This window comes from Orbicella franksi, chromosome 7, assembly GCF_964199315.1.
Source record: "Orbicella franksi chromosome 7, jaOrbFran1.1, whole genome shotgun sequence".
Classification (NCBI taxonomy): domain Eukaryota; kingdom Metazoa; phylum Cnidaria; class Anthozoa; order Scleractinia; family Merulinidae; genus Orbicella; species Orbicella franksi.
Genome location: NC_138151.1, coordinates 7,219,553 through 7,242,154, shown reverse-complemented (window position 1 = coordinate 7,242,154; position 22,602 = coordinate 7,219,553). Strand labels below are relative to the sequence as shown.

Genomic DNA, 22,602 nt, shown 5'->3' with positions numbered 1-22,602 from the left:
TTTGAAAACCCGATACCGAAAGTGCATTTCATGAAACTCATTTCTTGCAGTTTGTACAATAACTGGGACACTTTGAAGAAAGAAGGTTCGGCCACCTTGGGGAATAAAGGCAATCATGCCACTTTGCCAGTTGGTCAAGTACTCCCAGGGCATTACAAGTTAGAAAGAATTGCACTTGAAATAGGCAATCTGTTCGCCAAATATGACTATAAGTTGGAAACAGAAATAAACCAACCTCTTGGCCAGCTTGTAATCAAAAATTCTGGGTTAAGACCGATAGAACTTGATCGCGATTTAGCCCGTTTGCTTGGTATTGGGCGAAAGCTGCAGTTTATGACCTTCGTAAAAAGGCTTACAGCTTCAACGACATATTTTATTCATTGCGACTTGATCGACAAACAAAAGAATCTGTTCAATGGCAAAAGGTCAGATGTATTAGCCTTTTTTGATGTGAAAGGTAAGCCTTATGAAAAAGTAAGCTACCAGGCTTCTCCGCAACAGGTTTTGCGAGACTGCTCTACAGACGAATCCATAAATAGCATCACTATTAGCGTCAAAGATGAAAATGGCGAACTCTTTGATTTCAAGGGCTTCCCTCTTCTTTTTGAATTAGAGTTAAATTAAATTCTATATACACGCAATGTCTTCGGCAAATCTGTTGCCACCAAGCGCGCCAAGCGCGCCGCCTGACGAGCGTCTTTATCCAAACATTCCCGAAATAACAAATGCCGAGAATTTCCGGCTAACCGAGATAAGCAGAATTGAAAAAGAAATATCTGCTGAGGTCGAGCATTACAGGCTTGTGTTGAAAAAATACAAAAAAGCCCGGAAAGCGCTTCACTATTCCGTGGTTGGCCTTGGCGCTGTCACGGCAGCTCTGTCTTCTGGGGCTGTCGCAACATCACTCACCGGTGTTGGAATTGTTGTCGGCGCGCCTGTTGCCTGGATTGCCGCTTTATCTGGCGCAGTTTCCACTGGCCTGTCCGTTGTCAACAAGAAGCTTGAACGCAAAGTTTTAATAAGCGCTCGAGAATCCACTCTCTGGCTATTGCAAAACGTGACTCGATAAACTGCTCTGTCTCACAGGCTCTTAACGATAATCGGGTTTCCCACACGGAGTTTCAACTGATCACACGTGAAATGCAGAAATATCGCCAGCTTAAAGAGACTTTACGCTCGAACTTTGCGCAAATAGAAACAAATCCAATCCAGCCAGATATCGAAAAAGTAAGAAACCAGGTTCGGGACCAGGTTCGGGAAGAATATAGAAAAAAACTTGCGGATTAAACAGGAGATTTGAACTAAATTTTGAGCGAAAAAACACAAAACTTTCTCTTTGTCTAATCAAAAACAGGTGATTGTGTTACACCGCGTTACCTTCACGCGTGACGTTGCGTGACTGGGTTACGTTACTGTCACGCGTGACGTTGCGTGACAGGTCACACAAAAAAGCAAAACCCTGTCGGGAGGTGCTCGTTGGCTGTTCTTTTGCCTAGCCCCGGCTAGGACTTTTTCCCGCCGCTGACAAGGCGGCTGTCCCGTTTTACCTCCGGACAAGGTTTGAGATCCCGAGGGATCTCTGAGCACCTCCCAGTCACCACTGGGCCGGGGTGGGTTCATCCGCGCGTTGGCTGGGCGTATTTTTTTGGTAAATTCTGTTTTGGTTCGTTATTTTCGGCCCAAACAAAAAAATCTTGAGTTGTCCTCCATGTTTTTCTGTACTGCTCGGCCAAGGGCCTGGGAGAATATTTGGTTCCAGTCTTCTGAGAAAAATGTCACGCAACTCGCCGATTTCAAACAAAACTTTTGCTTCGAACGAAGGTTAATATCGTCGCCTCTCAGTAAAATTTCTTAAAGATTTCGGCGTAGTCGTTCTCGTCATACACGGGGTAGCCAAGATAATGTTTTTCTCTATTTTTATAACACTCGTAACAGAGTCCTTTTAGGCCGCAAGAGTTGCATTTACTGCAAAACATGACCTTAACAATTTTTGATCGTTTTTCGCAAAAGGGCGCCTCATCAATCTCGTAATGCACCTCATCCCAGCCCATTGACTTTCTTCCCCTTCTTTTTATCGCGAGATACTTCTTGTAAATTATCTCGCGAAGCTCTGGAGAGAGGTTTTGAATGGCCTCGGAAAGTTCGCAGTTGCTCTTTTGCAGAACATCGGACGAATATCTTGCGGCAGCCATGTCGGCGCAGTATACACTGTGCATATAAATCTCCAATAGGAAAATATTTCTGGCACATTTTTTGTATAAACTAGTGAAGGGCACATCCGCGCATATTGATTACTTGCGTTGCAGCTTCGATGGACCCGAAGTGAGGTTTCTGGCACAGCACTGATCAAGGACGAAGAGAAACACACACACATATATAGTGGGAGTTCTGGACACAGTGGGTAGCAAGAGGACAACAACCGTCCGAAAAAAGCCCCCCAGCTCCTTCTCCGAAGCTTTAGTCTGAGGAGAAGGAGCTGGGGGGCTTTTTTCGGACGGTTGTTGTCCTCTTGCTACCCACTGTGCCAGAACCCCCACTATATATGTGTGTCACTTCCCATACACCGCCATCATGCGTGTCTACCGCTGGCCAAATGAGTGTAGCTAGCAGGCGCAGTAGTTGCCCACGAGTCACTCACTGTCACTCACAATATGGTCCAATATGGAAAGCACGCTAGATGGTAAGTGGAAATTTTGCATATATATAATGCATTCATCTCTGACTCGTGAGCCAGTTCTTTACGCCATGAGAGGGAACGGGAAAAGCAACTCATTTCCTTTATTTCGGTTGTAATATTTTGTGGCAAAGGTCCAGTTGGGGATTAAATCTGTTACATCGCAAGTGTTCCATAATTGTGTTTGTCGATCGATCCATAGTTAGTGGAGGGGACTATGATCGATCGCATCTTTTGTTCGGGTTCTAGCATCGTTAAATATATGTTTGCCACAAATTTCAGGGTGGTCCATTTAGGGTAGTTCACAGACCAGGTCCATCAGGGTAGTCCATGGACTAGAGGTCAGAGAAATGTACCAAATGTACGCATCATTCCGCCACGCTAAACACAGAAACTCGACCGAACTCAGCAAGCACATCTGGACCCTCAAAGACAATAACATCGGACATTTTATTTCCTGGCGCATTCTCTCATCACACTCGCCGTACAACAGCTCAAGTAAAAGATGTAGCCTTTGCCTTAAAGAAAAATTCCTTATCATCTGCCAACCCGAGCTATCAACACTAAACAAACGTAATGAACTCGTGTCATCTTGCCGCCACAGAAACAAAGCGCTCCTACGAAACAACTAACCCGCTAAATTTCGCGCTGCATATATTATGTAAACTAGTAATAACCAAAGGTTAGAAAGTGCGGGCGAGGACGATATCTGGTCATTTTGGGTAAAAAAGGTTTATATATATTGTCCAAGGTATAGTCAGTGAGTGATGCATAGTAGTTATAAGGATGTGAAATATTTTCTAAGGCAATCCCTGCTCCTGCAGTTCTCTTTCCTCCTCTCGTTCCCCCTCTCCCCCTTAAACTCCCTCTATATTCCCTGTAATGATTGAGTCAAAATGAATTTTTGGAACTCAACAAACATTTATTGAAATATTATAACATGTAAAATTTGAACATGTGATTTAAATGATCAATAAAGAATTCCAACAAAACGAATTGGTTATCATATGCAAAACTTGAACATGTTATTGGACAGTTACTGTAACGAAACTATTATATAAATTTGAACAAGTGATTTCAATGATACGTAAAAATTTCCAACAAAATGCATTGGTTATCATATGCAAAACTTGAACATGTTAGGAACTGTAACGAAACCATTATATAAATTTGGTATCTTCTTGTCACATGGTGTAAGTTGACATTAGAGGTAAATGTTCAGTTTGTCAACAAATTTGAATTCCTTGACAGTAACTTTTTTATTAGTATTTGTCAGAAGGTCTGGCCCTTGAAGTTGTCACAGATTAACTTCTATTGAGAATACAAAGTGTTTACTGTTATTCAAAGTTCATTATTTCTTTGATGTAATTTGATGTTGTGTCCCCTAGCATTGTAATGTTCTCAACAGAAAGTAGCGCTTCAGAGATTTGGTCGGATGTTAGCGGAGTGTCTTCTTTGTTCTTGTTCAGAAGACATTGCAACACGTCGGTGAATGCAGTGAACCACGTTTCAGTGCCATCAACATCAGCACAAAGTCTTGCTGACATAGCTTTCTTTGATGATTTCGTTTTCTGGGTGGTACTACATGATGGGCAGGTGACAATTTTATCATTTATGGTGTATTGTATCCTCTTGTTACATGATTTAAGTTGACATTGGAGGTAACTGTTAAGTTTGTCGACAAATTTGAATTCCTTGACAGTAACTTTTTTATCTGTATTTCTCAGAAGGTTTGACCCTTGAACTTGTTCAAGTACAGGTGGTACTTCTTCGAATGTTGTTGTCACTGTCGTTCCTAACATGGTGTTTCCGGAATAGTTTTTAACACTAAGATTCTTTATGCTGTAACCCTTGGAGGTTTGGAGTTTATTTATCATTTCATCCCAGATGTGAAGAACAGCGTGCCCAGTTGCATCTTCTATTACACAGCCTTCTTTCACTGTGCCATTTTCTCCATTTCTTTTCTTCACTTGCTTAGGTGGTTTGTCCGCAAGAGTGATAACTCCTTTGACATTTACCTTTTGGTTTCTTGTGAGATTCTGTAGGTGATTCAATGATATGTCAGTGGAAGTTACAGCAGGACCATTTTGTGATGATGGTGTATATTGGAAGGTAACATCACTATTGGACATTTGCAGTAATGTTGATTGTTGGTTGACCAGAATCTGTCCATTGTCCTCCCTGACATTAACGAGCTTTACTGGATTTCTTGTGGTTTCAAAATGCTGACACTGATTGTGTGTTGCTTGATCAAATCCAACAACTCTCAAGGTTTTAGTGGGAGAGGTCTGCAGGGTGCAATGGAAGTATTGCGTTCCTTTTTTTGGTTTTTTCATGGGTGATACAGTGTGGATAAAGCAAGGGTCACTTTCTGGAAAAAAAAACAACAACAACAAAACAAAAAAAAAAGCAGAAGTAATTTGTTAGAATACAGTGAGGAATATTTCATACAGAAATTGAATGTAACTTCAGTTGTTCATAAAAGATTTAAACAATCTGTATCATAGGAACACTCAGGTAATCAGAACAATAAACTTACGTTATATTGCCTGGCATTTCTTCAATACCAAAGTATAGAATTATAGGTAAGTTGTTAGAAGGTTTAGTAAGTGAAGTATAGAACAAATAATTTACCTTTGCGTTCTGAAGGGTTTGAAGACATTTTTGCCTGTGAAAGAAAATCATAGTGTAATCTTAATTGCAGTTTAAACTTTTGTTTTTCTTTGTATACACGTACCTTTTGCCATGTTACATACATGCTGGTAAAGAATTGTTTAATTGCCTAGAGATTTTGTATTTTGCAATGTAGGAAAACTCATCAGAGTAACAATCAATAAGATTATTCCTATTGTTGTTATTGCTATTATTATACACCAAAAAATAAATATACTATAGAAATTTATGCGTATAAGTGAATAGTACATTGAGGACATTTTTTTGTTGTTGGTTAAAGTGATTTTGATGCAGGAATTTCCATTCAATATTTTGGTGGCTTAAAAGAACACAAAACTAATGGAAATTATTTTCTCATTAAAAGTGATTCTGTATCCTCTGCTAATTTACCCAAGCGGTTTTCTTCCTTTAGCCTGAATTGAAATTGAGAAGATTTCTTAATACTTGTTAGCCGCTCAAATGTCATAGGTTCGATTCTAGAAGAGTCAAGTGATCTAACTCTACTTATTGCAACATATGTAATTCCTGCCCCTTTTTCACTTGCTCCAATATCAATCCATGCTTTTGATAGAGTAAGTCCTTGGCTTTTATGTATTGTTATTGCCCATGCGAGCTTTAATGGTATTTGCTGTCTTTCATGAATATTAGTGTCAAGTGACTGATAAGTAACGGTAATTGGAGGAATTGGAACACATTTAGGCAAAGTCGCAATAAATGATGGTCCTGTGTAATAGTCAAACTGAACTATTACTGCTATAGGTAGGTTTGGCGGTGAATGGTAGTCTGCATAAACAATATCTATTACTTTTCCTGTAGCACCATTACAAAGCCCAACTTCTGACCACAAATTCATAGTTAGCATCACATAAGCTTCTCTGGCTAGAAACAAGGCAGGAACTAATCCGCGCATTTCTTCAGGAGAAAGAGCCTTTGAAATGGAAGAGGAATGACGAGCTTCGATTTTGCTATTGGTTTATGAAGCTTTAATAATTGATCATAATTAAAAGCAGCAACTTGATTATTGCCATAAAATAGTCTTATTGCATTTTCAGATTGGGTACCGCTGATGGCTGTCGAGTAAGAAGAAGTTGCTAGTCTTCTGTAGTTGAATCTCCAGTTCTGAGACGCTTTAATAAATCTTTAAAAGAAACCTGTTCTGGGTTAGAACCTTGTACTCTTTGATTTTGAGTTAATTTTACAACTTTGTTAAACATCAAATATGCAAGATGGCCTTGTTCACCTAGAACCCCTGATGGCTTTGCATGATACAAAGGTTTGTCTGCGACAGGTGGTAATTGTGCAGGGTCCCCTATTAAAATAATTGATACATTTCCAAAAACTTCCTCCTGTTGCCCAGTTGCCTGCCTACAGCGTTTATCAATCCAACCAAGCAATGTTTGACCAATCATAGAGTACTCGTCGATAAGTATGTATTTAATGTCATGTAGTTTATCTTGTAATCTTACTAGGGTTTGGCCTTTGAGATCTGTGTTGCCCCTGGGGCCAACAGGTAAGCTCAGAAGTGAGTGAATGGTTATACCATTTACATTGAATGAAGCTTTTCCAGTAGTTACTGTCACAGTACAATTATTTTGCAGAGGGTTTCTTAATGCATTGATAAGGTAACTTTTGCCTGTTCCAGCAAAGCCATTTATTATCAAATGCAAAGGTGATTGAGGGTCCGGGTTGTTGAAATGGTCTTTTGCTATATTGTACGCAAGTGACTGCATGCTACTAAAAGTATTTATATCTACATTGAAGTTTTGTTCTTGACTCTCATAAAACTGTTTTTTGGATTTTATCCAAGAACTCATTTCTAACAGTTGCTGTGGGGTGTATGAATAACTGTAGCTGTGCCACTCATTTTCTGATGAGGCTTCAAAATTGTTTGTATAAGTTGAGTTAATGAAGTCTGCTAAAACCATCCATTCTTCGCGTTGCTGTTCTGGTTGTACACAATTTTCACTTTGCTGAATATCAGAGAATGTCTTCCAGCTTTCCATGCCAATCAGGCACATGTTTTCTTGCAAAATTTGTTTGCAAGAAACTTTTCCACTGTAAAATAAATACATCATCGCTGCTTGCTTGGTTTTCCCATGCATCATCCTGTTTGTTTTTCCAAGGTTTATATCTTAGCAATTGGTACTTACAGTATAAGCCAAAATTTGTACTTTCTGGATTTGATGAATACGTGGGGATAACTCTTGGTACCACATTGTTTAGTTGATCTACTAATTTTCCATTGACAAGGTTGTATTTCATTGCAAACTGAAGAAAATTTAAATTACGCAAGTCACATTTTACAGTGCCTTGATATTTTTCACGTTGAGCATACACATCAAGCAAACTGTCTGTTGTTGCTCTATCATCAGGTTTTTTTTGTTACATTAAGCCTTCGCGAACCATTTAAGTTGATAGGGATTACATTAAAGGACGAGCTCACAAGGCTTAAGGAAAGTAAATGGTGCATTGCTTCTTGTGCAGAAAAATCTCGCTGGCCAAGTGTTTTCATCACAGTTTTCTTAATTATGGATACAGCATTGGCATTTATTTGAGAATTATGCACAATATTACTGAATGCTTGCTTAAGAAGATGCGATCTGGATTCAGTTTTTGCTGCATACTTTGCCAAGTACTCCACACATGCATGGTAATCTATAACTACTTGAATGTCACAATTTGCACGCCAGCCTTGAAGTTGAAGGCGCTGGTGGTTGTTAACTCTGTGATCATTTCTTTTTGTAATTACCTGAATTCTGTATTTTGATGTGTTGTCTTTTGAATGAATGCTCAAAATGCAATGATGTTTTTTTCGCAAGTCTCAAATGGAAAGTTAAATCGACATTTTGGTTCTGTTTCATTGTTCTTTTTTTGCAAACAATAACTTGTACTACATCGAGTGTGTCTTTGAACCATATTCAACAAATTAACATAGTCAGTGTCAGAGTGTTTGATATTTTTGTGGTATTCTTGACAAGGATGAATAGAAGGTTTTATCCACAGGCCATTATCTGGAGGATTTGGGTTACAGGTGGACAATAACGAATCAACATATTGACAGATCTTCTCAGCAGCCATTCTCCCCTCACTCACGAATGTACTGGTAGCATTAACTTTACTATTTTCTGCCAAATAACTAAGTGCAGTTTCACTTAACTTGTATAGGCCTGGATCATTGCTGAGTTTGGCATCACCATGGCAATGAATGCTCCCTCTAGACTGATACTCAAATCTGTACCAGTGCCATTTTGCATCAAGTGAATCATATAGCCAGTGCTTGATAAATTGTTTCAAGCGTTCATTAAAAAAACCAATCAACAATGTGAGGATTGTAATAACATTTTGACGTCTCGTTTCAGATAAGCTGTTTCCTTCATCTGTTTTGTTTCCAATAAGAGAATGTAATTCTGGCCAATGCATATCTGCTGCTGAAAATGTGAAAAAGAATGTGGGAGGTCCAGCATGTTGAATGATTGCTTTCAAATCATCTTTTGCTTTGTACCAATAAGCATCTGACCCACTTATGTTAGTAGTGTAACGGGACAGCTTTGTCATCAAAAGGTTTGCATTATTATTGTCAACCATTTCTCTTATTTCTTCCAAAGTCAGATGTTGTTCTCCAGGATTTTGTTTTAAAAATATTCCGGTTTGTTGTAGGATTTGTTTACGCTGAATCATGTTTAAAGCCCAATATGAAAACCTCGGATGATTTGCAAACCGGTAAATCCATTTATTGTCCTTTTTCTCTGCAAATTTAGTAAGGTGTTTTATCTTTTCTCTCAGAGTTATATTTTTTAAAATTGCAGGATTTGTTGGATCTCCTTTACCATCGGGAAACAATGTTGGAAATGCCATTGTGGCTAAAAAGGGAGTGACATACTCATTTAAAGGGCTATTACCCAAATTTGGCCAGTTCATATGTCCCTGTGAAACATTCTGACGAATGAAATCAATTTCTTGTTGCTGGGTGTCATTAACAGGTAGCAACCTGGAAGAATCTGTATTATTGTTATAAACAACATCATCTTCATTAGAAACAGGATCAACATCTGGTCTGGAAGTTGCGTTATCCTCTAATGAAGTCTCATCTGTTTCTATAGAAAGAATTTCATTGGGAACATCATTCTCTGGTAAAGAATTTAATGCGTGATAGTTTAATTCAATGTGTGAATAATGTGGATTATTTTTAACAAGCCAGTGAATTGCATCTGAAACCACTTGTCTTCTCACCGAAAGGTTTTTAACAAAATTTCCTTTTCCTTTAACTTTAACAAGAATTATTGATAAATCTTTAGGGTATCTTGGAAGTGAATGTACCAATTCACTGACATCTTGAGGAAGATTTATTGTATGTCCTGAATATCCTCTTTGTCCTCCTGGTTTAATATAAATATGCATTATACGAAGAGCTTTAGCAATAAGCGTTAAACCAGAAAGTTCACTGGGTACTGGTGAGGGTATCATTAAGTTTTCCTTGGAGAATTTTTTTGGTGACTCCTTTTCCCTTGAGCACCTAGAACACTTGTAATTTTGCAGACATTTTGGTGCCACTCTCAATGGCCATGCTTTAAAACAAATTTTGCTTTGATAAATGGCATAATTATTGGAATTATGGAATTTAGTTATATTTTCTTTTGCCCAGCTCTGTTTGTGAATATCTCCATCTTTTTCTGTATCAAAATTTAGTAACGCTGTGGCTGATTATTACATGCCTTTTTTTACAATATTTTCAGGACTTTGTTCTTGTTTCCTTTTTCTCTGCCTAATATCTCGCCTGTTTTGAAGTCTCTTTTGATGTTGCTCGTGTGATTCTGATAATTTTGATTTAAGATATTTCAAGGCATTCTTATTAATAGTATGAGGTACTGTAGAAACATAATACAAGTCTTCTATGTAACCAACAAACAATACTCTTTGGTTTTTATTAGCAGGAGGTGGAGTTATTGTAGTGCCTTCTGGGCAAGAAAGCCTTGATTCAATGATATGAATTACACAATTAAGTTGATTGCCTACAGCTTGTATGATAATGTTGTCACACCATGTGCCTGGGGTTGCCATTCTTTTCAAATAACTTTTCGATGAATCCTCGGATATACTCTCTACAAACAACTCAGCGTGTTGTTCTAAATAGCTAACACCAGCTTGCCTTACAGTAATATGAAACTCAGAAGTGCCATAATACTGATGTGAAATTGCTCTGAAAAACCAGTCACCAGAACCACCAACATCCAAAGCCTGCAAACCTTTACGACATATATTATTAATCATTCGGTCATATGAACTGTTTTCAGCGCTTGTACTAGATGCATTTGTATCCATTTGAGATGAGTGTCTATTATCTGGATTCATATCACCAGAAAGTGTTGTAAAAAGTACAAGCCTGGAAGATTTTTTCAATGAAGGCTTTGAATTATTACACCTTAATTTTTGAAATATTCTGTTATGAGATGGAACATTTTTTGCATTTAGCTTTGAACCAAAGTAATAATAGTGAAAACAACTTTCATAGCAGTGTCTTAGAAACCAAGTTTTAAATGTTTTGCAGAAGTAGTTAAAACCGGATAAGCTAGGACAAGTTTTTTGAAAAATAAGTTTAATTTGTTTTCTCTTCTGTCTGTGTTTTAGAAATTGAAACAATTTCTGTTTAGGTATTCTCGAGGGTTCCCTGTCTCTTTTACCACATCGAACTGATTTGGCAGAACGTCCACGCGAGGGTTCCCCGTCTGTTTTATCACATCGTACTGATTTGGCAGAATGATCACGCATTTTTCAGCTAAATCAAACACTTCTGTACCTTTACAGTCGAAGGGTTTGTAGAGGTTTGTTTATATTTGAAATAGCAGCAAGCAAATTAGCTAAACTTTGGCTGGCTTCAACGAATGACCTGGACTTACATGATTCGCGACAGCTTCGCTGTGCTCGGTAAGATTTTTACGAAACACCTGGGCTTACACGTGATGGTCTGATACACCGTATTTGCTGTGTTTACAGCGTGAAAGCTCCGTGTTTTATGCAAGGCTTGTATCAATACAGGTGACTTGTTTCGTGGTGAACAAAATGGTTCAGTGGTATAATTGTGGCAAAACTGTGCCAAAATTTCAAAAACAAACTGGTTCTATATTGCACACGCCCGATGAAATGAAAAGCTTCTATTCGCCTTGTACGTGAAAGAAGTCACTGAAGGACGATTATGCTATTGAAATATACCTTCTTGTACGTTAAGATGATGTTTATAACTAAAACACCTTAAACAAAAATTCACTATATATTGTATATAAGCGTTGTTAAAAATTATTCTCATTAAATCCCCTGATGAGTGGGCAACCACGAAACAGGCTTGTAGGGACGAACTTGTAGTTTATTTGTGTTTTTCCTTCCACATTATATACTTCGCTCTACTCTGACTTACTGAGCACTCTTTTACGAAAATCAAATTTTGCACTTTATATATATATATATATATATATATATATATATATATATATATATATGTCTGAATTTATGAAAACCGTGTCAAATTTGGGGCAAAACTTTCGCGCCTGCCTGCTGGCGATAGCCGGCAGGGAGGCCTTTGCGGTGCTTGAAAAGCCAGGGGGGCTTCCGTCAAGCAGGGTGGGGGAAGATAGCCCTGGGACCTGGCTACCCGCTGATACCAAGCGGGGCTGCCAGGAGCTAACCCCAGGGGGGTGGGGTGGGTCACAGAGAGAGGCACATTCCTCAGTTAAAACTGCTCATTTTCTTTGCAGGACAGCCTTGGCCGGCAATGCCCTGCAGTCTTAGGGGCTGGCAGCCAGCCAGCCAGACACAAGCAAGGTGGGTGAGTAGGCTGTGTGTTGACAGAGTGCCTGTGGTTGATCGAGTGAAAAAGCCTGTGTATTTTCTTGGAAAAGTGTCAGGGTGGTTGTGTTGAAATTAGCACGGTTTTCATAAATCCAGACATATATATATATATAGTTTTTTTTACACGCAGTATTTATGATTTAGGGCAATTTTCGACGCAATTTCAAACATTGGCTTAAACGCGTAACGGCTGAAATCATTACGCAATTACCAAGAGCATGTCACGTAAATTGTAGACAACGTCTTTACCACCTGTGCCTTCATAATGCCTCTCACCACCCCGGCAAGGAGTATAAACGGGTACCATTCAGTTTTTTAGGGACTTGAAGTTGATACAAGTACACACTGAGACCCAGTGGGCTAATGGTTGGCTGAGAGGGACCAGTAATCTGAAGGAGTATATTGCATGACGGGAAGAAACGTTACGCGAGATAGCCCAAAGGGGCCTTTTGATTTTGTTTTGTTGTTATTCTCCCTGAGAGTCAAAATCAATGTGTTTTAAACAGCGGGGAAATGAAGGGTTGCACATATCATTTAGAAAATACTTGTAGTTAACATCTAGACACGTTTCACGTAACTCCAGCATGGAGAGTAAAGGCTCTTTATTACCCATGATTCTGGTATCAGAGTATTAATTAAAAGATTCTAAATTTTTCATTGGCATACGTCATTAAGGTTTCTGTCTCAAATATAATTGAACTAAATCGAAATGGGTGTAAATTGTAAGCACTTCTTTGACATAAAACAACCGGTTCTATGTGCATTGCTATGTAAAAATCTCTACCACAGCTGACTCGTCCCCTGTCGTCTTCATTTAACACGCAGCAGGGCGCAAGGTGAGGAAGGGGTGATCTCACCCTGCACTCCCGCCTCGCCCCGTTCCGCGCTCTGCATGGAGTTGTATGGAAACGACTGGGAACGAGTCAGCTACCACAGTGCCGGTAAAATAGAGCGTCAGTTTTTCGTCAGTATAAGACTACATAAGTTTTCGGGGACATGTTAGCGCTGATCAGATTATGACACACGTGACAATCTTTAAAAAAACTTAAGCATTTAAATGGTTTTCAACATCAAGATTTAAAGACACTCACGCAAACTATCTTCTGGAAGTCATACTGTATATTTACAACTGTCATGTTGCTAGCGACAACAACCTTTACACCAATTTACAGCAATTTCACATAAAGCAGTTCTGTAAAATATAAACTGAAGCATTTACACACTTGCGCGATATACATAGTCAGCAAAATACCGGGTTAGGATAGCTGCAAGGCCTAATCAGTACATTAAAACCTAAAGCCATTAAACTGAACCATTATTGACCGTTTGTGTATGAGAAAGAGGCAAGTTCAGAATCATCAAGTTGGATCCGCCTAAAAATTCAAATTAGTCAAAGTGGTATTGACTTTAATAGCATCAGAGAGGGAAGCAGCACCAGAAGCACCAATATTGTTCCACCTCAAATCCAAATTAGTCAATACGGTATTGACTTTAATAGCATCAGAGAGGGAAGCAGCACCAGAAGCACCAATATTGTTCCCACTCAAATGCAAATTAGTCAATACGGTATTGACTTTAATAGCATCAGAGAAGGAAGCAGCACCAGAAGCACCAATATTGTTCCTCCACAAATTCAAATTAGTCAATACGGTATTGACTTTAATAGCATCAGAGACGAAAGCTGCACCAGAAGCACCAATATCGTTCTCACTCAAATGCAAATTAGTCAAAGTGGTATTGACTTTAATAGCATCAGAGAGGGAAGCTGCACCAGAAGCACCAATATCGTTCTCACTCAAATCCAAATTAGTCAATACGGTATTGACTTTAATAGCATCAGAGAGGGAAGCAGCACCAGAAGCACCAATATTGTTCCCACGCAAATTCAAATTAGTCAATACGGTATTGACTTTAATAGCATCAGAGAGGGAAGCAGCACCAGAAGCACCAATATCGTTCATACTCAAATCCAAATTAGTCAGTACGGAATTGACTTTAATAGCATCAGAGAGGGAAGCAGCACCAGAAGCACCAATATTGTTCCCACTCAAATGCAAATTAGTCAATACGGTATTGACTTTAATAGCATCAGAGAAGGAAGCAGCACCAGAAGCACCAATATTGTTCCTCCACAAATTCAAATTAGTCAATACGGTATTGACTTTAATAGCATCAGAGACGAAAGCTGCACCAGAAGCACCAATATCGTTCTCACTCAAATGCAAATTAGTCAAAGTGGTATTGACTTTAATAGCATCAGAGAGGGAAGCTGCACCAGAAGCACCAATATCGTTCTCACTCAAATCCAAATTAGTCAATACGGTATTGACTTTAATAGCATCAGAGAGGGAAGCAGCACCAGAAGCACCAATATTGTTCCCACGCAAATTCAAATTAGTCAATACGGTATTGACTTTAATAGCATCAGAGAGGGAAGCAGCACCAGAAGCACCAATATCGTTCATACTCAAATCCAAATTAGTCAGTACGGAATTGACTTTAATAGCATCAGAGAGGGAAGCAGCACCAGAAGCACCAATATTGTTCCTCCACAAATTCAAATTAGTCAATACGGTATTGACTTTAATAGCATCAGAGACGGAAGCTGCACCAGAAGCACCAATATTGTTCTCACACAAATGCAAATTAGTCAATACGGTATTGACTTTAATAGCACCAGAGAGGGAAGCAGCACCAGAAGCACCAATATCGTTCATACTCAAATGCAAATTAGTCAATACGGTATTGACTTTAATAGCATCAGAGAGGGAAGCAGCACCAGAAGCACCAATATTGTTCCAGCTCAAATCCAAATTAGTCAATACGGTATTGACTTTAATAGCATCAGAGAGGGAAGCAGCACCAGAAGCACCAATATTGTTCCCACTCAAATGCAAATTAGTCAATACGGTATTGACTTTAATAGCATCAGAGAGGGAAGCAGCACCAGAATCACCAATATCGTTCTTACTCAAATCCAAATTGGTCAATACGGTATTGACTTTAATAGCATCAGAGAGGGAAGCAGCACCAGAAGCACCAATATTGTTCCCACTCAAATGCAAATTAGTCAATACGGTATTGACTTTAATAGCATCAGAGAGGGAAGCAGCACCAGAATCACCAATATCGTTCTTACTCAAATCCAAATTGGTCAATACGGTATTGACTTTAATAGCATCAGAGAGGGAAGCAGCACCAGAATCACCAATATCGTTCTTACTCAAATCCAAATTAGTCAATACGGTATTGACTTTAATAGCATCAGAGAGGGAAGCAGCACCAGAATCACCAATATCGTTCTCACCCAAATACAAATTAGTCAATACGGTATTGACTTTAATAGCATCAGAAAGTAAACCAGCATCAGAATCCTCCGGAATCCCTATAGCCAAATAAGTCAAAGAGGTATTTACAGTAAGAGCCTCACAGAAATACTCAAAGTGTAACGGTGCATAACGTACTGTTGCATCATTTAACGCTAAAGCCGTAATGTGGAGGTGGGCACCAAAAGTATGCAACAATTGCGAATGAAGGTTTTCCTTATGGGTTGCGTACTCCGCTACACAGTCAAACGCGAATTTCAGATTCTTACTTATTTGACTTTCGCCGTTTATGTGTGTGGCGATGCTTTTTACAAGACCCACTGCGGTTTCTTCGCATCGTGAGACAACAATTCCACTCATGAACAAAAACGCTTGGTTCAGTTCATCTAAATATCTCTCATTAGTTACTACTGTGTCACAGTCAACTTCTCCGCTGAGAATCTTCGACGCGAGATAGAAACCACTAAAGAATTCTTGAAAACTCTTGTGCATAAATCCGTAACGCACACAACGTCTTCTTCGACTACCTAGACTGACTTGGACTGATAAAAATCCGAACTTAGCTAAAAGACTTAAAACAGTCGAACTGCAATCAGGTCTGCTTTCTTCAATATATAGCTGTCCTTCACACAGAGATTTGAACGCCATATGTCCCAGATGTATCAGCTCTTTCTCGTAAACTTTAATCAGGTCGTCGTTGGTACTCGGCAATTGGTTCTTCTCTTCATATCTTCTCAAAACACAAAGTACAATTTCAATGTACAATTGAGTCCTGCCCGTTGGAAAAGAACCCTGGAAATCCTCGCAAAGAAGACAAAGTAAAGTGGTGTTCAAAGGATTTGCCATCATTTCACGTATGTCTTTAGATCCTGACCTAAGTAGTTTTAGGAGTTTGTAAGCTAAACGTCTGTTGTTTTTAAAATACTTGAAGATGAAGCTTTCTGCATCTTCCGTAGTGAATCCCACAATTTCCCACAGGGTATCACAGAACCGCCTAAATTTCATTCCAACTTCATGTCTAGATGTAAAAACGATGTGACACTTAGAGAACTCTCTACCTTCAACAAGTTTTAAGTACATGGCCAGTTTACTTGGATCATCCACTTCATCTAAACCATCAAGTACTAACAACACTTTGGACTGATTTTCACGGATGAATTTGAAAATGTTTTCTTTGGATTCTTTGTTAATATCTTCGGGGAGAATTTGTTCTTCGATAGCCTCCCAGATGTTAGTTTCGATATCATGGCATCTAAGCAGTAGCAGCAATTCGATTTCTGGAAAAGACTCGTCCCATTCTTCCTGTCCATTTGCCCAGTCATACGCCAGCTTTTGACAGTAAGTTGTCTTTCCCATGCCAGGATCTCCTTCAATCAAAACAGTCCGTGGCTTCTGAGATCCTTCATGGGCTTTGAAGATAGCTGTCATGTTGGTGATTTCTTCAGCCAGTGTTCCTCTTGCTTTTTCTTTGTTCAAAAACCTGAGCCTGGTGAAAATCTCATCCAGATGAAAGCTGAAATCTTCACACCAAGGTACTGGCAGGACACTTCCTTCACGAGTTTTGTAGAGCTGGCGGATTCTTTCTATCTCATTTGCTGGATAAGGCATGCCTAGAAAAAGAGAAAACGACAATAAATCAGATAAGAAAATACGCTTTTTATGTTAACCAAGCTAAGAAATATATATTACTTCGGTTTCACATGAGAGGCAAAAACCATAATTTGCAATTATGTTTACCATGCATAAGATATCAGGAATGTCTATGATGTCGACTTGCTTGATCTCTTTTTTTGGCACTTGATAAATAAAGGTTTTCCAATTCTATAGGATCATTGTCGTATCGGAATATTCAGGCACTGCGTTCTAACAGCAAAGACCGCTTTCACTTTCAGCACCACTGAAAAGTTACAGTATGACATAAGCGTAACAAACTTACCTGTTGCAATGTACTAAACAAATGTTATGAATAAAATGTTGACAAAACAGAAGAATCACAGAAACAAAATTTAAAAGGTGTACATTTGAAATTTTCAAAGTAGAGGGAGCCAGAGTAAAAAAGTCGAATATACCGCTATTAATAATAGGTCAAAAGGCAATACTATTCTCCTCTTTCAAAACAGTTGCAAATAACTTGGTGCTGATCAAATTGTGTTTAGTCTTGGAAAAATGCTAGTTAAACTAAGGCAAAACATTTTAAGCCTTTGACTTCGGTGATTTATTTTACCTCAAAACGGAAATTGGACGCTGCACATAGCTATATGTAACTGTCCTCCCCAGGGGGATGGAATCGGGCGCTGTTATCGCGAGTAATTGAAGCTGAGCACGCAAAGGGTGAGCACGCAAAAATCTCTCTTGAACGAGGCAATTATTTCAATGTTTTGTTGGAACGTGCGCACATAGGGAAATTTGTTAAAATTTTCTTTGAGTTCTGCATGTTCTTTTTGGCTTACTCTTTTTAGCAGTTTTGCTGAAATGTACCCTTTTTTCTGCTCGTTGGGAAAGTTTCCGTCCTCACAGCTGGGAAAGTGATTATTTCAGGGAATGGCGTCCATGACGAGAAAGGCCCTGTTTTCTCCCCCATTTTGAGGGCATAAATTCCAATGTTGACTTCCTGTATTTCATTGTTTTCTTTGTTGCACTTTCAAATATTCAGTAAAAAGGCATTTATGGAATAAGGAGTCGCACTGTATCAGCAGAACGGAATACTGACAAGAGTCGGTTCTGACATGACTATTCCATTTGTAACTATTGTCAAATCAGAACTCACCCACATCTCCAGAAGATTCCGCCGCACTATGCAGCTCATTCATTTTGTCCTTGATGCAGTCCTCGTTCTTTTTCCACTGCATCAGGAGCTCCTTGTAATGTTCCTCGGTGATAGGGTCCGTTTTCGGATGCATGATTTTGTCCATGGCATCACCATAACCAGCTCCTCCTAATCTCACCAGCGTTTCCCGGATGTTCTCGCAGTAGCTAACAAATACTGCATCACTAACACGGGCTTTGTCTGCATGGTCAAGCACAGTATTCATGAAATACCTCACACGGGCTATGTCAGCCTCGCGACTGGTGTCTGCTGCACGAGGAGGTGCGTCCCAGCCAGCTGTTGGTGGAGTCAACTTACAAACTGTCCTTAACAGAACCATAAGAAGTGTAGGGTCAAAGTCTTTGGATGTCACCGAGGAAGCGCGACCAGGATACAGTTGACCCCATTGCTTTGAAGTGAGGATTCTTTGCTTTCGAAGTGACCGCAGTGTGTCATGATTTTGATAGTCTTTCAAATGTTTCCGAAGATTTTGTGGTAGAATGATTCTGTCAAATGTTTCCCTCAGGACTCCTGAACCCACAGTGACCAGAATCTGACACAACTGAGCATAATTGGATTCTTCTTTCGTGGAGGTTAATTTGGGAGTAGTGCCTACAACAGTTCACATAAAAGCACTTGATGAGTCACCTCTTACAATCTACCTCCCGAGGACGTTATTTAATGCTTTGTTACCATGGTCCTAAAAGCCAGGCAATTCTGAATTTCGGGGAAAGACACTGGAATCATGGCACACGGCCAAAACTGTTGAGGCTGACAATAATTCGTGCCCACTCCTGAGACAATATAACATTCTTTTAAACAAACATTAATTTGAGCGCTTTTTGCATTCTTCCGAACATTCTTTTTAGTGCGTATTTAATTTATGCGAATTACTCTCTATATTCTATACTCTATATTCTATATGTTCGTTTAACTTGGTCATTTGCTCTACTTGTTTTGAGATTTGCTGAGTAGTCTAATCGGTAAGTACATAAATTTGGTTTTCGTTTTCCGACACTCAATTGAAAACCGCTCTAACTTGTTGGACTTATTATTTGATCCTAACTCTTCTTGCGGTCTCGTGTACCACTAAGCACCAAGAACCTTGGTGAAGTTGATCGTCTTTAAAATTTTCGTTATTGGTATTAATAAAGATAGTAAGCCTCCGTATTATGAAAGCGTCCGTATTGTAGACGTATATGAACTGTTTACTAATGTATGAATTCTGGATTTTTGAGTTCAAATTAACTGTCCGTGATATAGATGTTCCCGTAAGAACACGTTGGAGACAGCAGGTGTATTAAAATTTTCGTATACTTACAACTTCCTGCAAAGTTACATAACATGATTTATTTATAAATCTGTTGCTGCCGATTCAGATCTGCTATTTACCTGCATGGTCCTCGCGAAGCATCCTCTTGGTACCCTGGGTACTAGAAGCAGATAAAACTGCAGGAGATTTGTGTTTTCGTCTTTGAGTTGAACATTTAACAAAATTGGTTTGACCTGCACATAGAAAGGTATTTTGAATTAAACAAAAGATTAGCCAGAAAGTTTGCATTTTAAAAAACCATCAGTTCTTCCTGGTATGCCGATTAACACTAATACAATATTAAAAGTTATATGAACATGCAAAAGTGCTCCTCACTACAGTTTTTTTTTGGAGGTGAAGTCGAAAAATGTAAACATAACGGCTTTAATGAAACATTACACAACTGAAATCAAATCACTCTTACATCGGTCAGTCACCCAACGTTCATATCAGACGAAATACTTGTACTGCTGATATCAAAGATGTCTTATTTGTGGCGACTTGAAAGAAATTTATTAAAACTAAAGCTTAAACTGACTATTTTAAAAAGGTTTTTTTATCATCTGCATCTAAAGTTATCTTCTTGAAACCCTGTTATAATACCATGTCAACGGAAAGTGAAAATCATGTTTCCTTATAGCTACACTATCACATCGCACTACAGGTGTGATCTGAATTTCGGGTTCAACAAAATTGGGGAAATTCCTGCTATTGAGCTAAAACAGCAAACTAATTGAGAGCCACTTGTTAATTACGTTAAAATCGAGAGAACAAATTTTTTATGTTGGTTTTACTGGCTTATCAAATCCTTGCAACTTACCTTGTCTGGGTTGCAGACTAACGTAGTGTTTCTCGTGGATGTGTCCCAAAACAAGCAGGCTGGTGTTGCCAACAACACGATCTGGATTGATGATTAAATCACAGTCAAGACTGCTGATTACACGAATAGGCGTTTTGTAGCAGTTTGCTGCGGCACGGAGAACCAAGTGATCGCCCCATGTGCCATCCTTTTCCATGCTTCTCAAGTAATCAGCCCATGATGGGTATCCATGGACAAAGTTGAACAAATCTGTTCCATCGGTCTTTGAGAGCGAAAAACGTTTAAAGTTAATTGAATGTACTAAAAGTAGCTGAAACGATATGTCAGTCGTCCTGACCTATACCAAAATAAACGGCGTTTGGTTTTCAATATTCTTAACAATAATTCACGTTTTTACAATCGATGGGTATTCAAAACCTAACCCGGTTGTTACTAGATTTATGGAATTATGTTGACACATAGTTTATCTAATAAGGTAACATCTCTCGATTGGGTCAGGGACACAAAGTTCCTACTGGTACCAAAGCTTTTGCTGGTTATTTTGCCCGGCAATAACTATGATTACGTACTCGAGAAAGGACTATAATATTTAAATTCCATCATCAGTTACTCGAAGAGATTTCAGAGCCCTGTTTTAGCACACTTTCATTCACATCAGAAGACACTTGTGGACCGCTTACTTACCAATTTGGGGGAGTTCCTGAGGCATCCGACTAACTTTTTCCGAAGTTCAGTCACCGAAATTTGGATTCCTTTCACGCTTTGCAGTTGCTCTGACAGTGCGTAGAACATACAGTTTCCCGATCCTGGGTTGTCACAAATGCTGAATCCCTTGTCTGAAGCAATCTTTTGCAGATTTTCTGTTGCGTCAGATTTCTTGCTGAACTCGTTTGGATCACCCTCCATTTGCTGCAGATCACGAATACTTTTCATAGCTGGAAGCAGTCAAAATTATTGCCGTTATAATAATCTTCTATCTAATTGGTTAGCTGAGTAAAAGATCACGCGTTTGTCTGGTTTATATATATAATTTATTACTGCAAGTCACAACTAAATATTGCACTACACTCCGAAAGAATAGGAAATTGTACGAAATAACAACAAATTAGGATTTAGGATTTCAGTGTCGAAAGTAATCAGGCAATTACTGACTTGGGTTTTGGTTTTGGGTTTCCTAGGTTTTCAGATTGGCTGAGTAGTCTAATTGGTAAGTACATTGGTTTGGTGTTTTCGTTTTACGACTCTCATTTAAAAACCGCTCTAACCTATTGGACTCATTATTTGATCCTTACTCTTCTTGAGGTCTCGTGCGCCACTAAGCACCAAGACACTAGGTGAAGTGCATCGTCTTCACAGTTTTCCATATTTGTACAAATGAAGAGTATGGAAGAGTCCGTATTATAGAGGTAAATGAACTGTCTAAGAATGTATGAATTCTGGAATTTTGGGATCAAATATTAATTGTCCGTAATATAAAGGTGTCCGTAAGAAGAGGTTCGAGTGTATTAAAATTTTCGTAATCTTACAACTTCCTGCAAACCTGGACATAACATGACTTATTTATAACATTGTTACAGTTCGGAGCTGCTATTTACCTGCATGGTCCTCGACAAGGATTCTCTTGGTATCCTGGGCACTAGTAGGCCATAAAACTGCAGGAAATTTGCGTTTTCGGCTTTGAGCTGAATCTTTAACAAAATTGGTTTGACCTGCAAATATTTTAAATTAAACAAAAGAGTAGCCATTTTTGAAAATCAGCAGTTTAGCCTGGTATGCCGATTAACACTAATACAATAAAACGTGTTTCTCCAAGAACTGTTTCTGGGTGAAGTCCAAAAATATCAACATAACGGCTTCACTGAAACATTACAGACCTGAAATCAAAAATCACACTTTCACCGAATTAGTTTGGTCATACTTTAGACAGCCGGGTCCAGTGTCCAGTTTATCATTCTTAATGTGCGGTGCTACAAAATTTGATTAAAAATGTCTTTTTTTTTTCACGTCACAGTCACTATCACTAGTTATAAATTTGTAGATATCCTACAAAAATGCCCTATAAGTACATACCATCAACGAGGGTTAACATTTGGTTAACAAGACCTCGACTTTGTTGGGCCCAGTTGTAATTCCTCTCATAGGAAGAACGTA

The 22,602-nt window shown here is 38.9% G+C and overlaps 3 protein-coding genes and 1 pseudogene across 3 annotated transcripts; all 4 read right to left on the bottom strand.

Moving 5' to 3' along the window:
- Positions 1-5,662: 5,662 nt before the first annotated feature.
- LOC145492821 (ATP-dependent DNA helicase Pif1-like) lies at positions 5,663-7,365 on the bottom strand (annotated as a pseudogene).
- Positions 7,366-8,137: 772 nt separating this feature from the next.
- On the bottom strand, positions 8,138-9,745 carry LOC145492820 (uncharacterized). The gene has a single exon (XM_081472199.1). It carries the CDS (start codon positions 9,743-9,745, stop codon positions 8,138-8,140), a length of 1,608 nt encoding a protein of 535 aa, XP_081328325.1.
- A 306-nt stretch (positions 9,746-10,051) lies between these two features.
- Positions 10,052-10,696, bottom strand: LOC145492819 (uncharacterized). Its single transcript, XM_081472198.1, has one exon. It carries the CDS (start codon positions 10,694-10,696, stop codon positions 10,052-10,054), a length of 645 nt encoding a protein of 214 aa, XP_081328324.1.
- A 1,598-nt stretch (positions 10,697-12,294) lies between these two features.
- Positions 12,295-22,595, bottom strand: LOC145492829 (uncharacterized). The gene is made up of 7 exons (XM_081472206.1): positions 22,522-22,595; positions 22,047-22,160; positions 21,136-21,386; positions 20,452-20,713; positions 19,712-19,825; positions 18,281-18,931; positions 12,295-17,123 (listed from the first exon to the last, which is right to left on the bottom strand). The coding sequence occupies exons 1-7, from the start codon at positions 22,538-22,540 to the stop codon at positions 13,561-13,563; spliced, it is 4,974 nt and encodes a 1,657-aa protein (XP_081328332.1). The 5' UTR covers positions 22,541-22,595; the 3' UTR covers positions 12,295-13,560.
- Between the last annotated feature and the right edge of the window lie 7 nt (positions 22,596-22,602).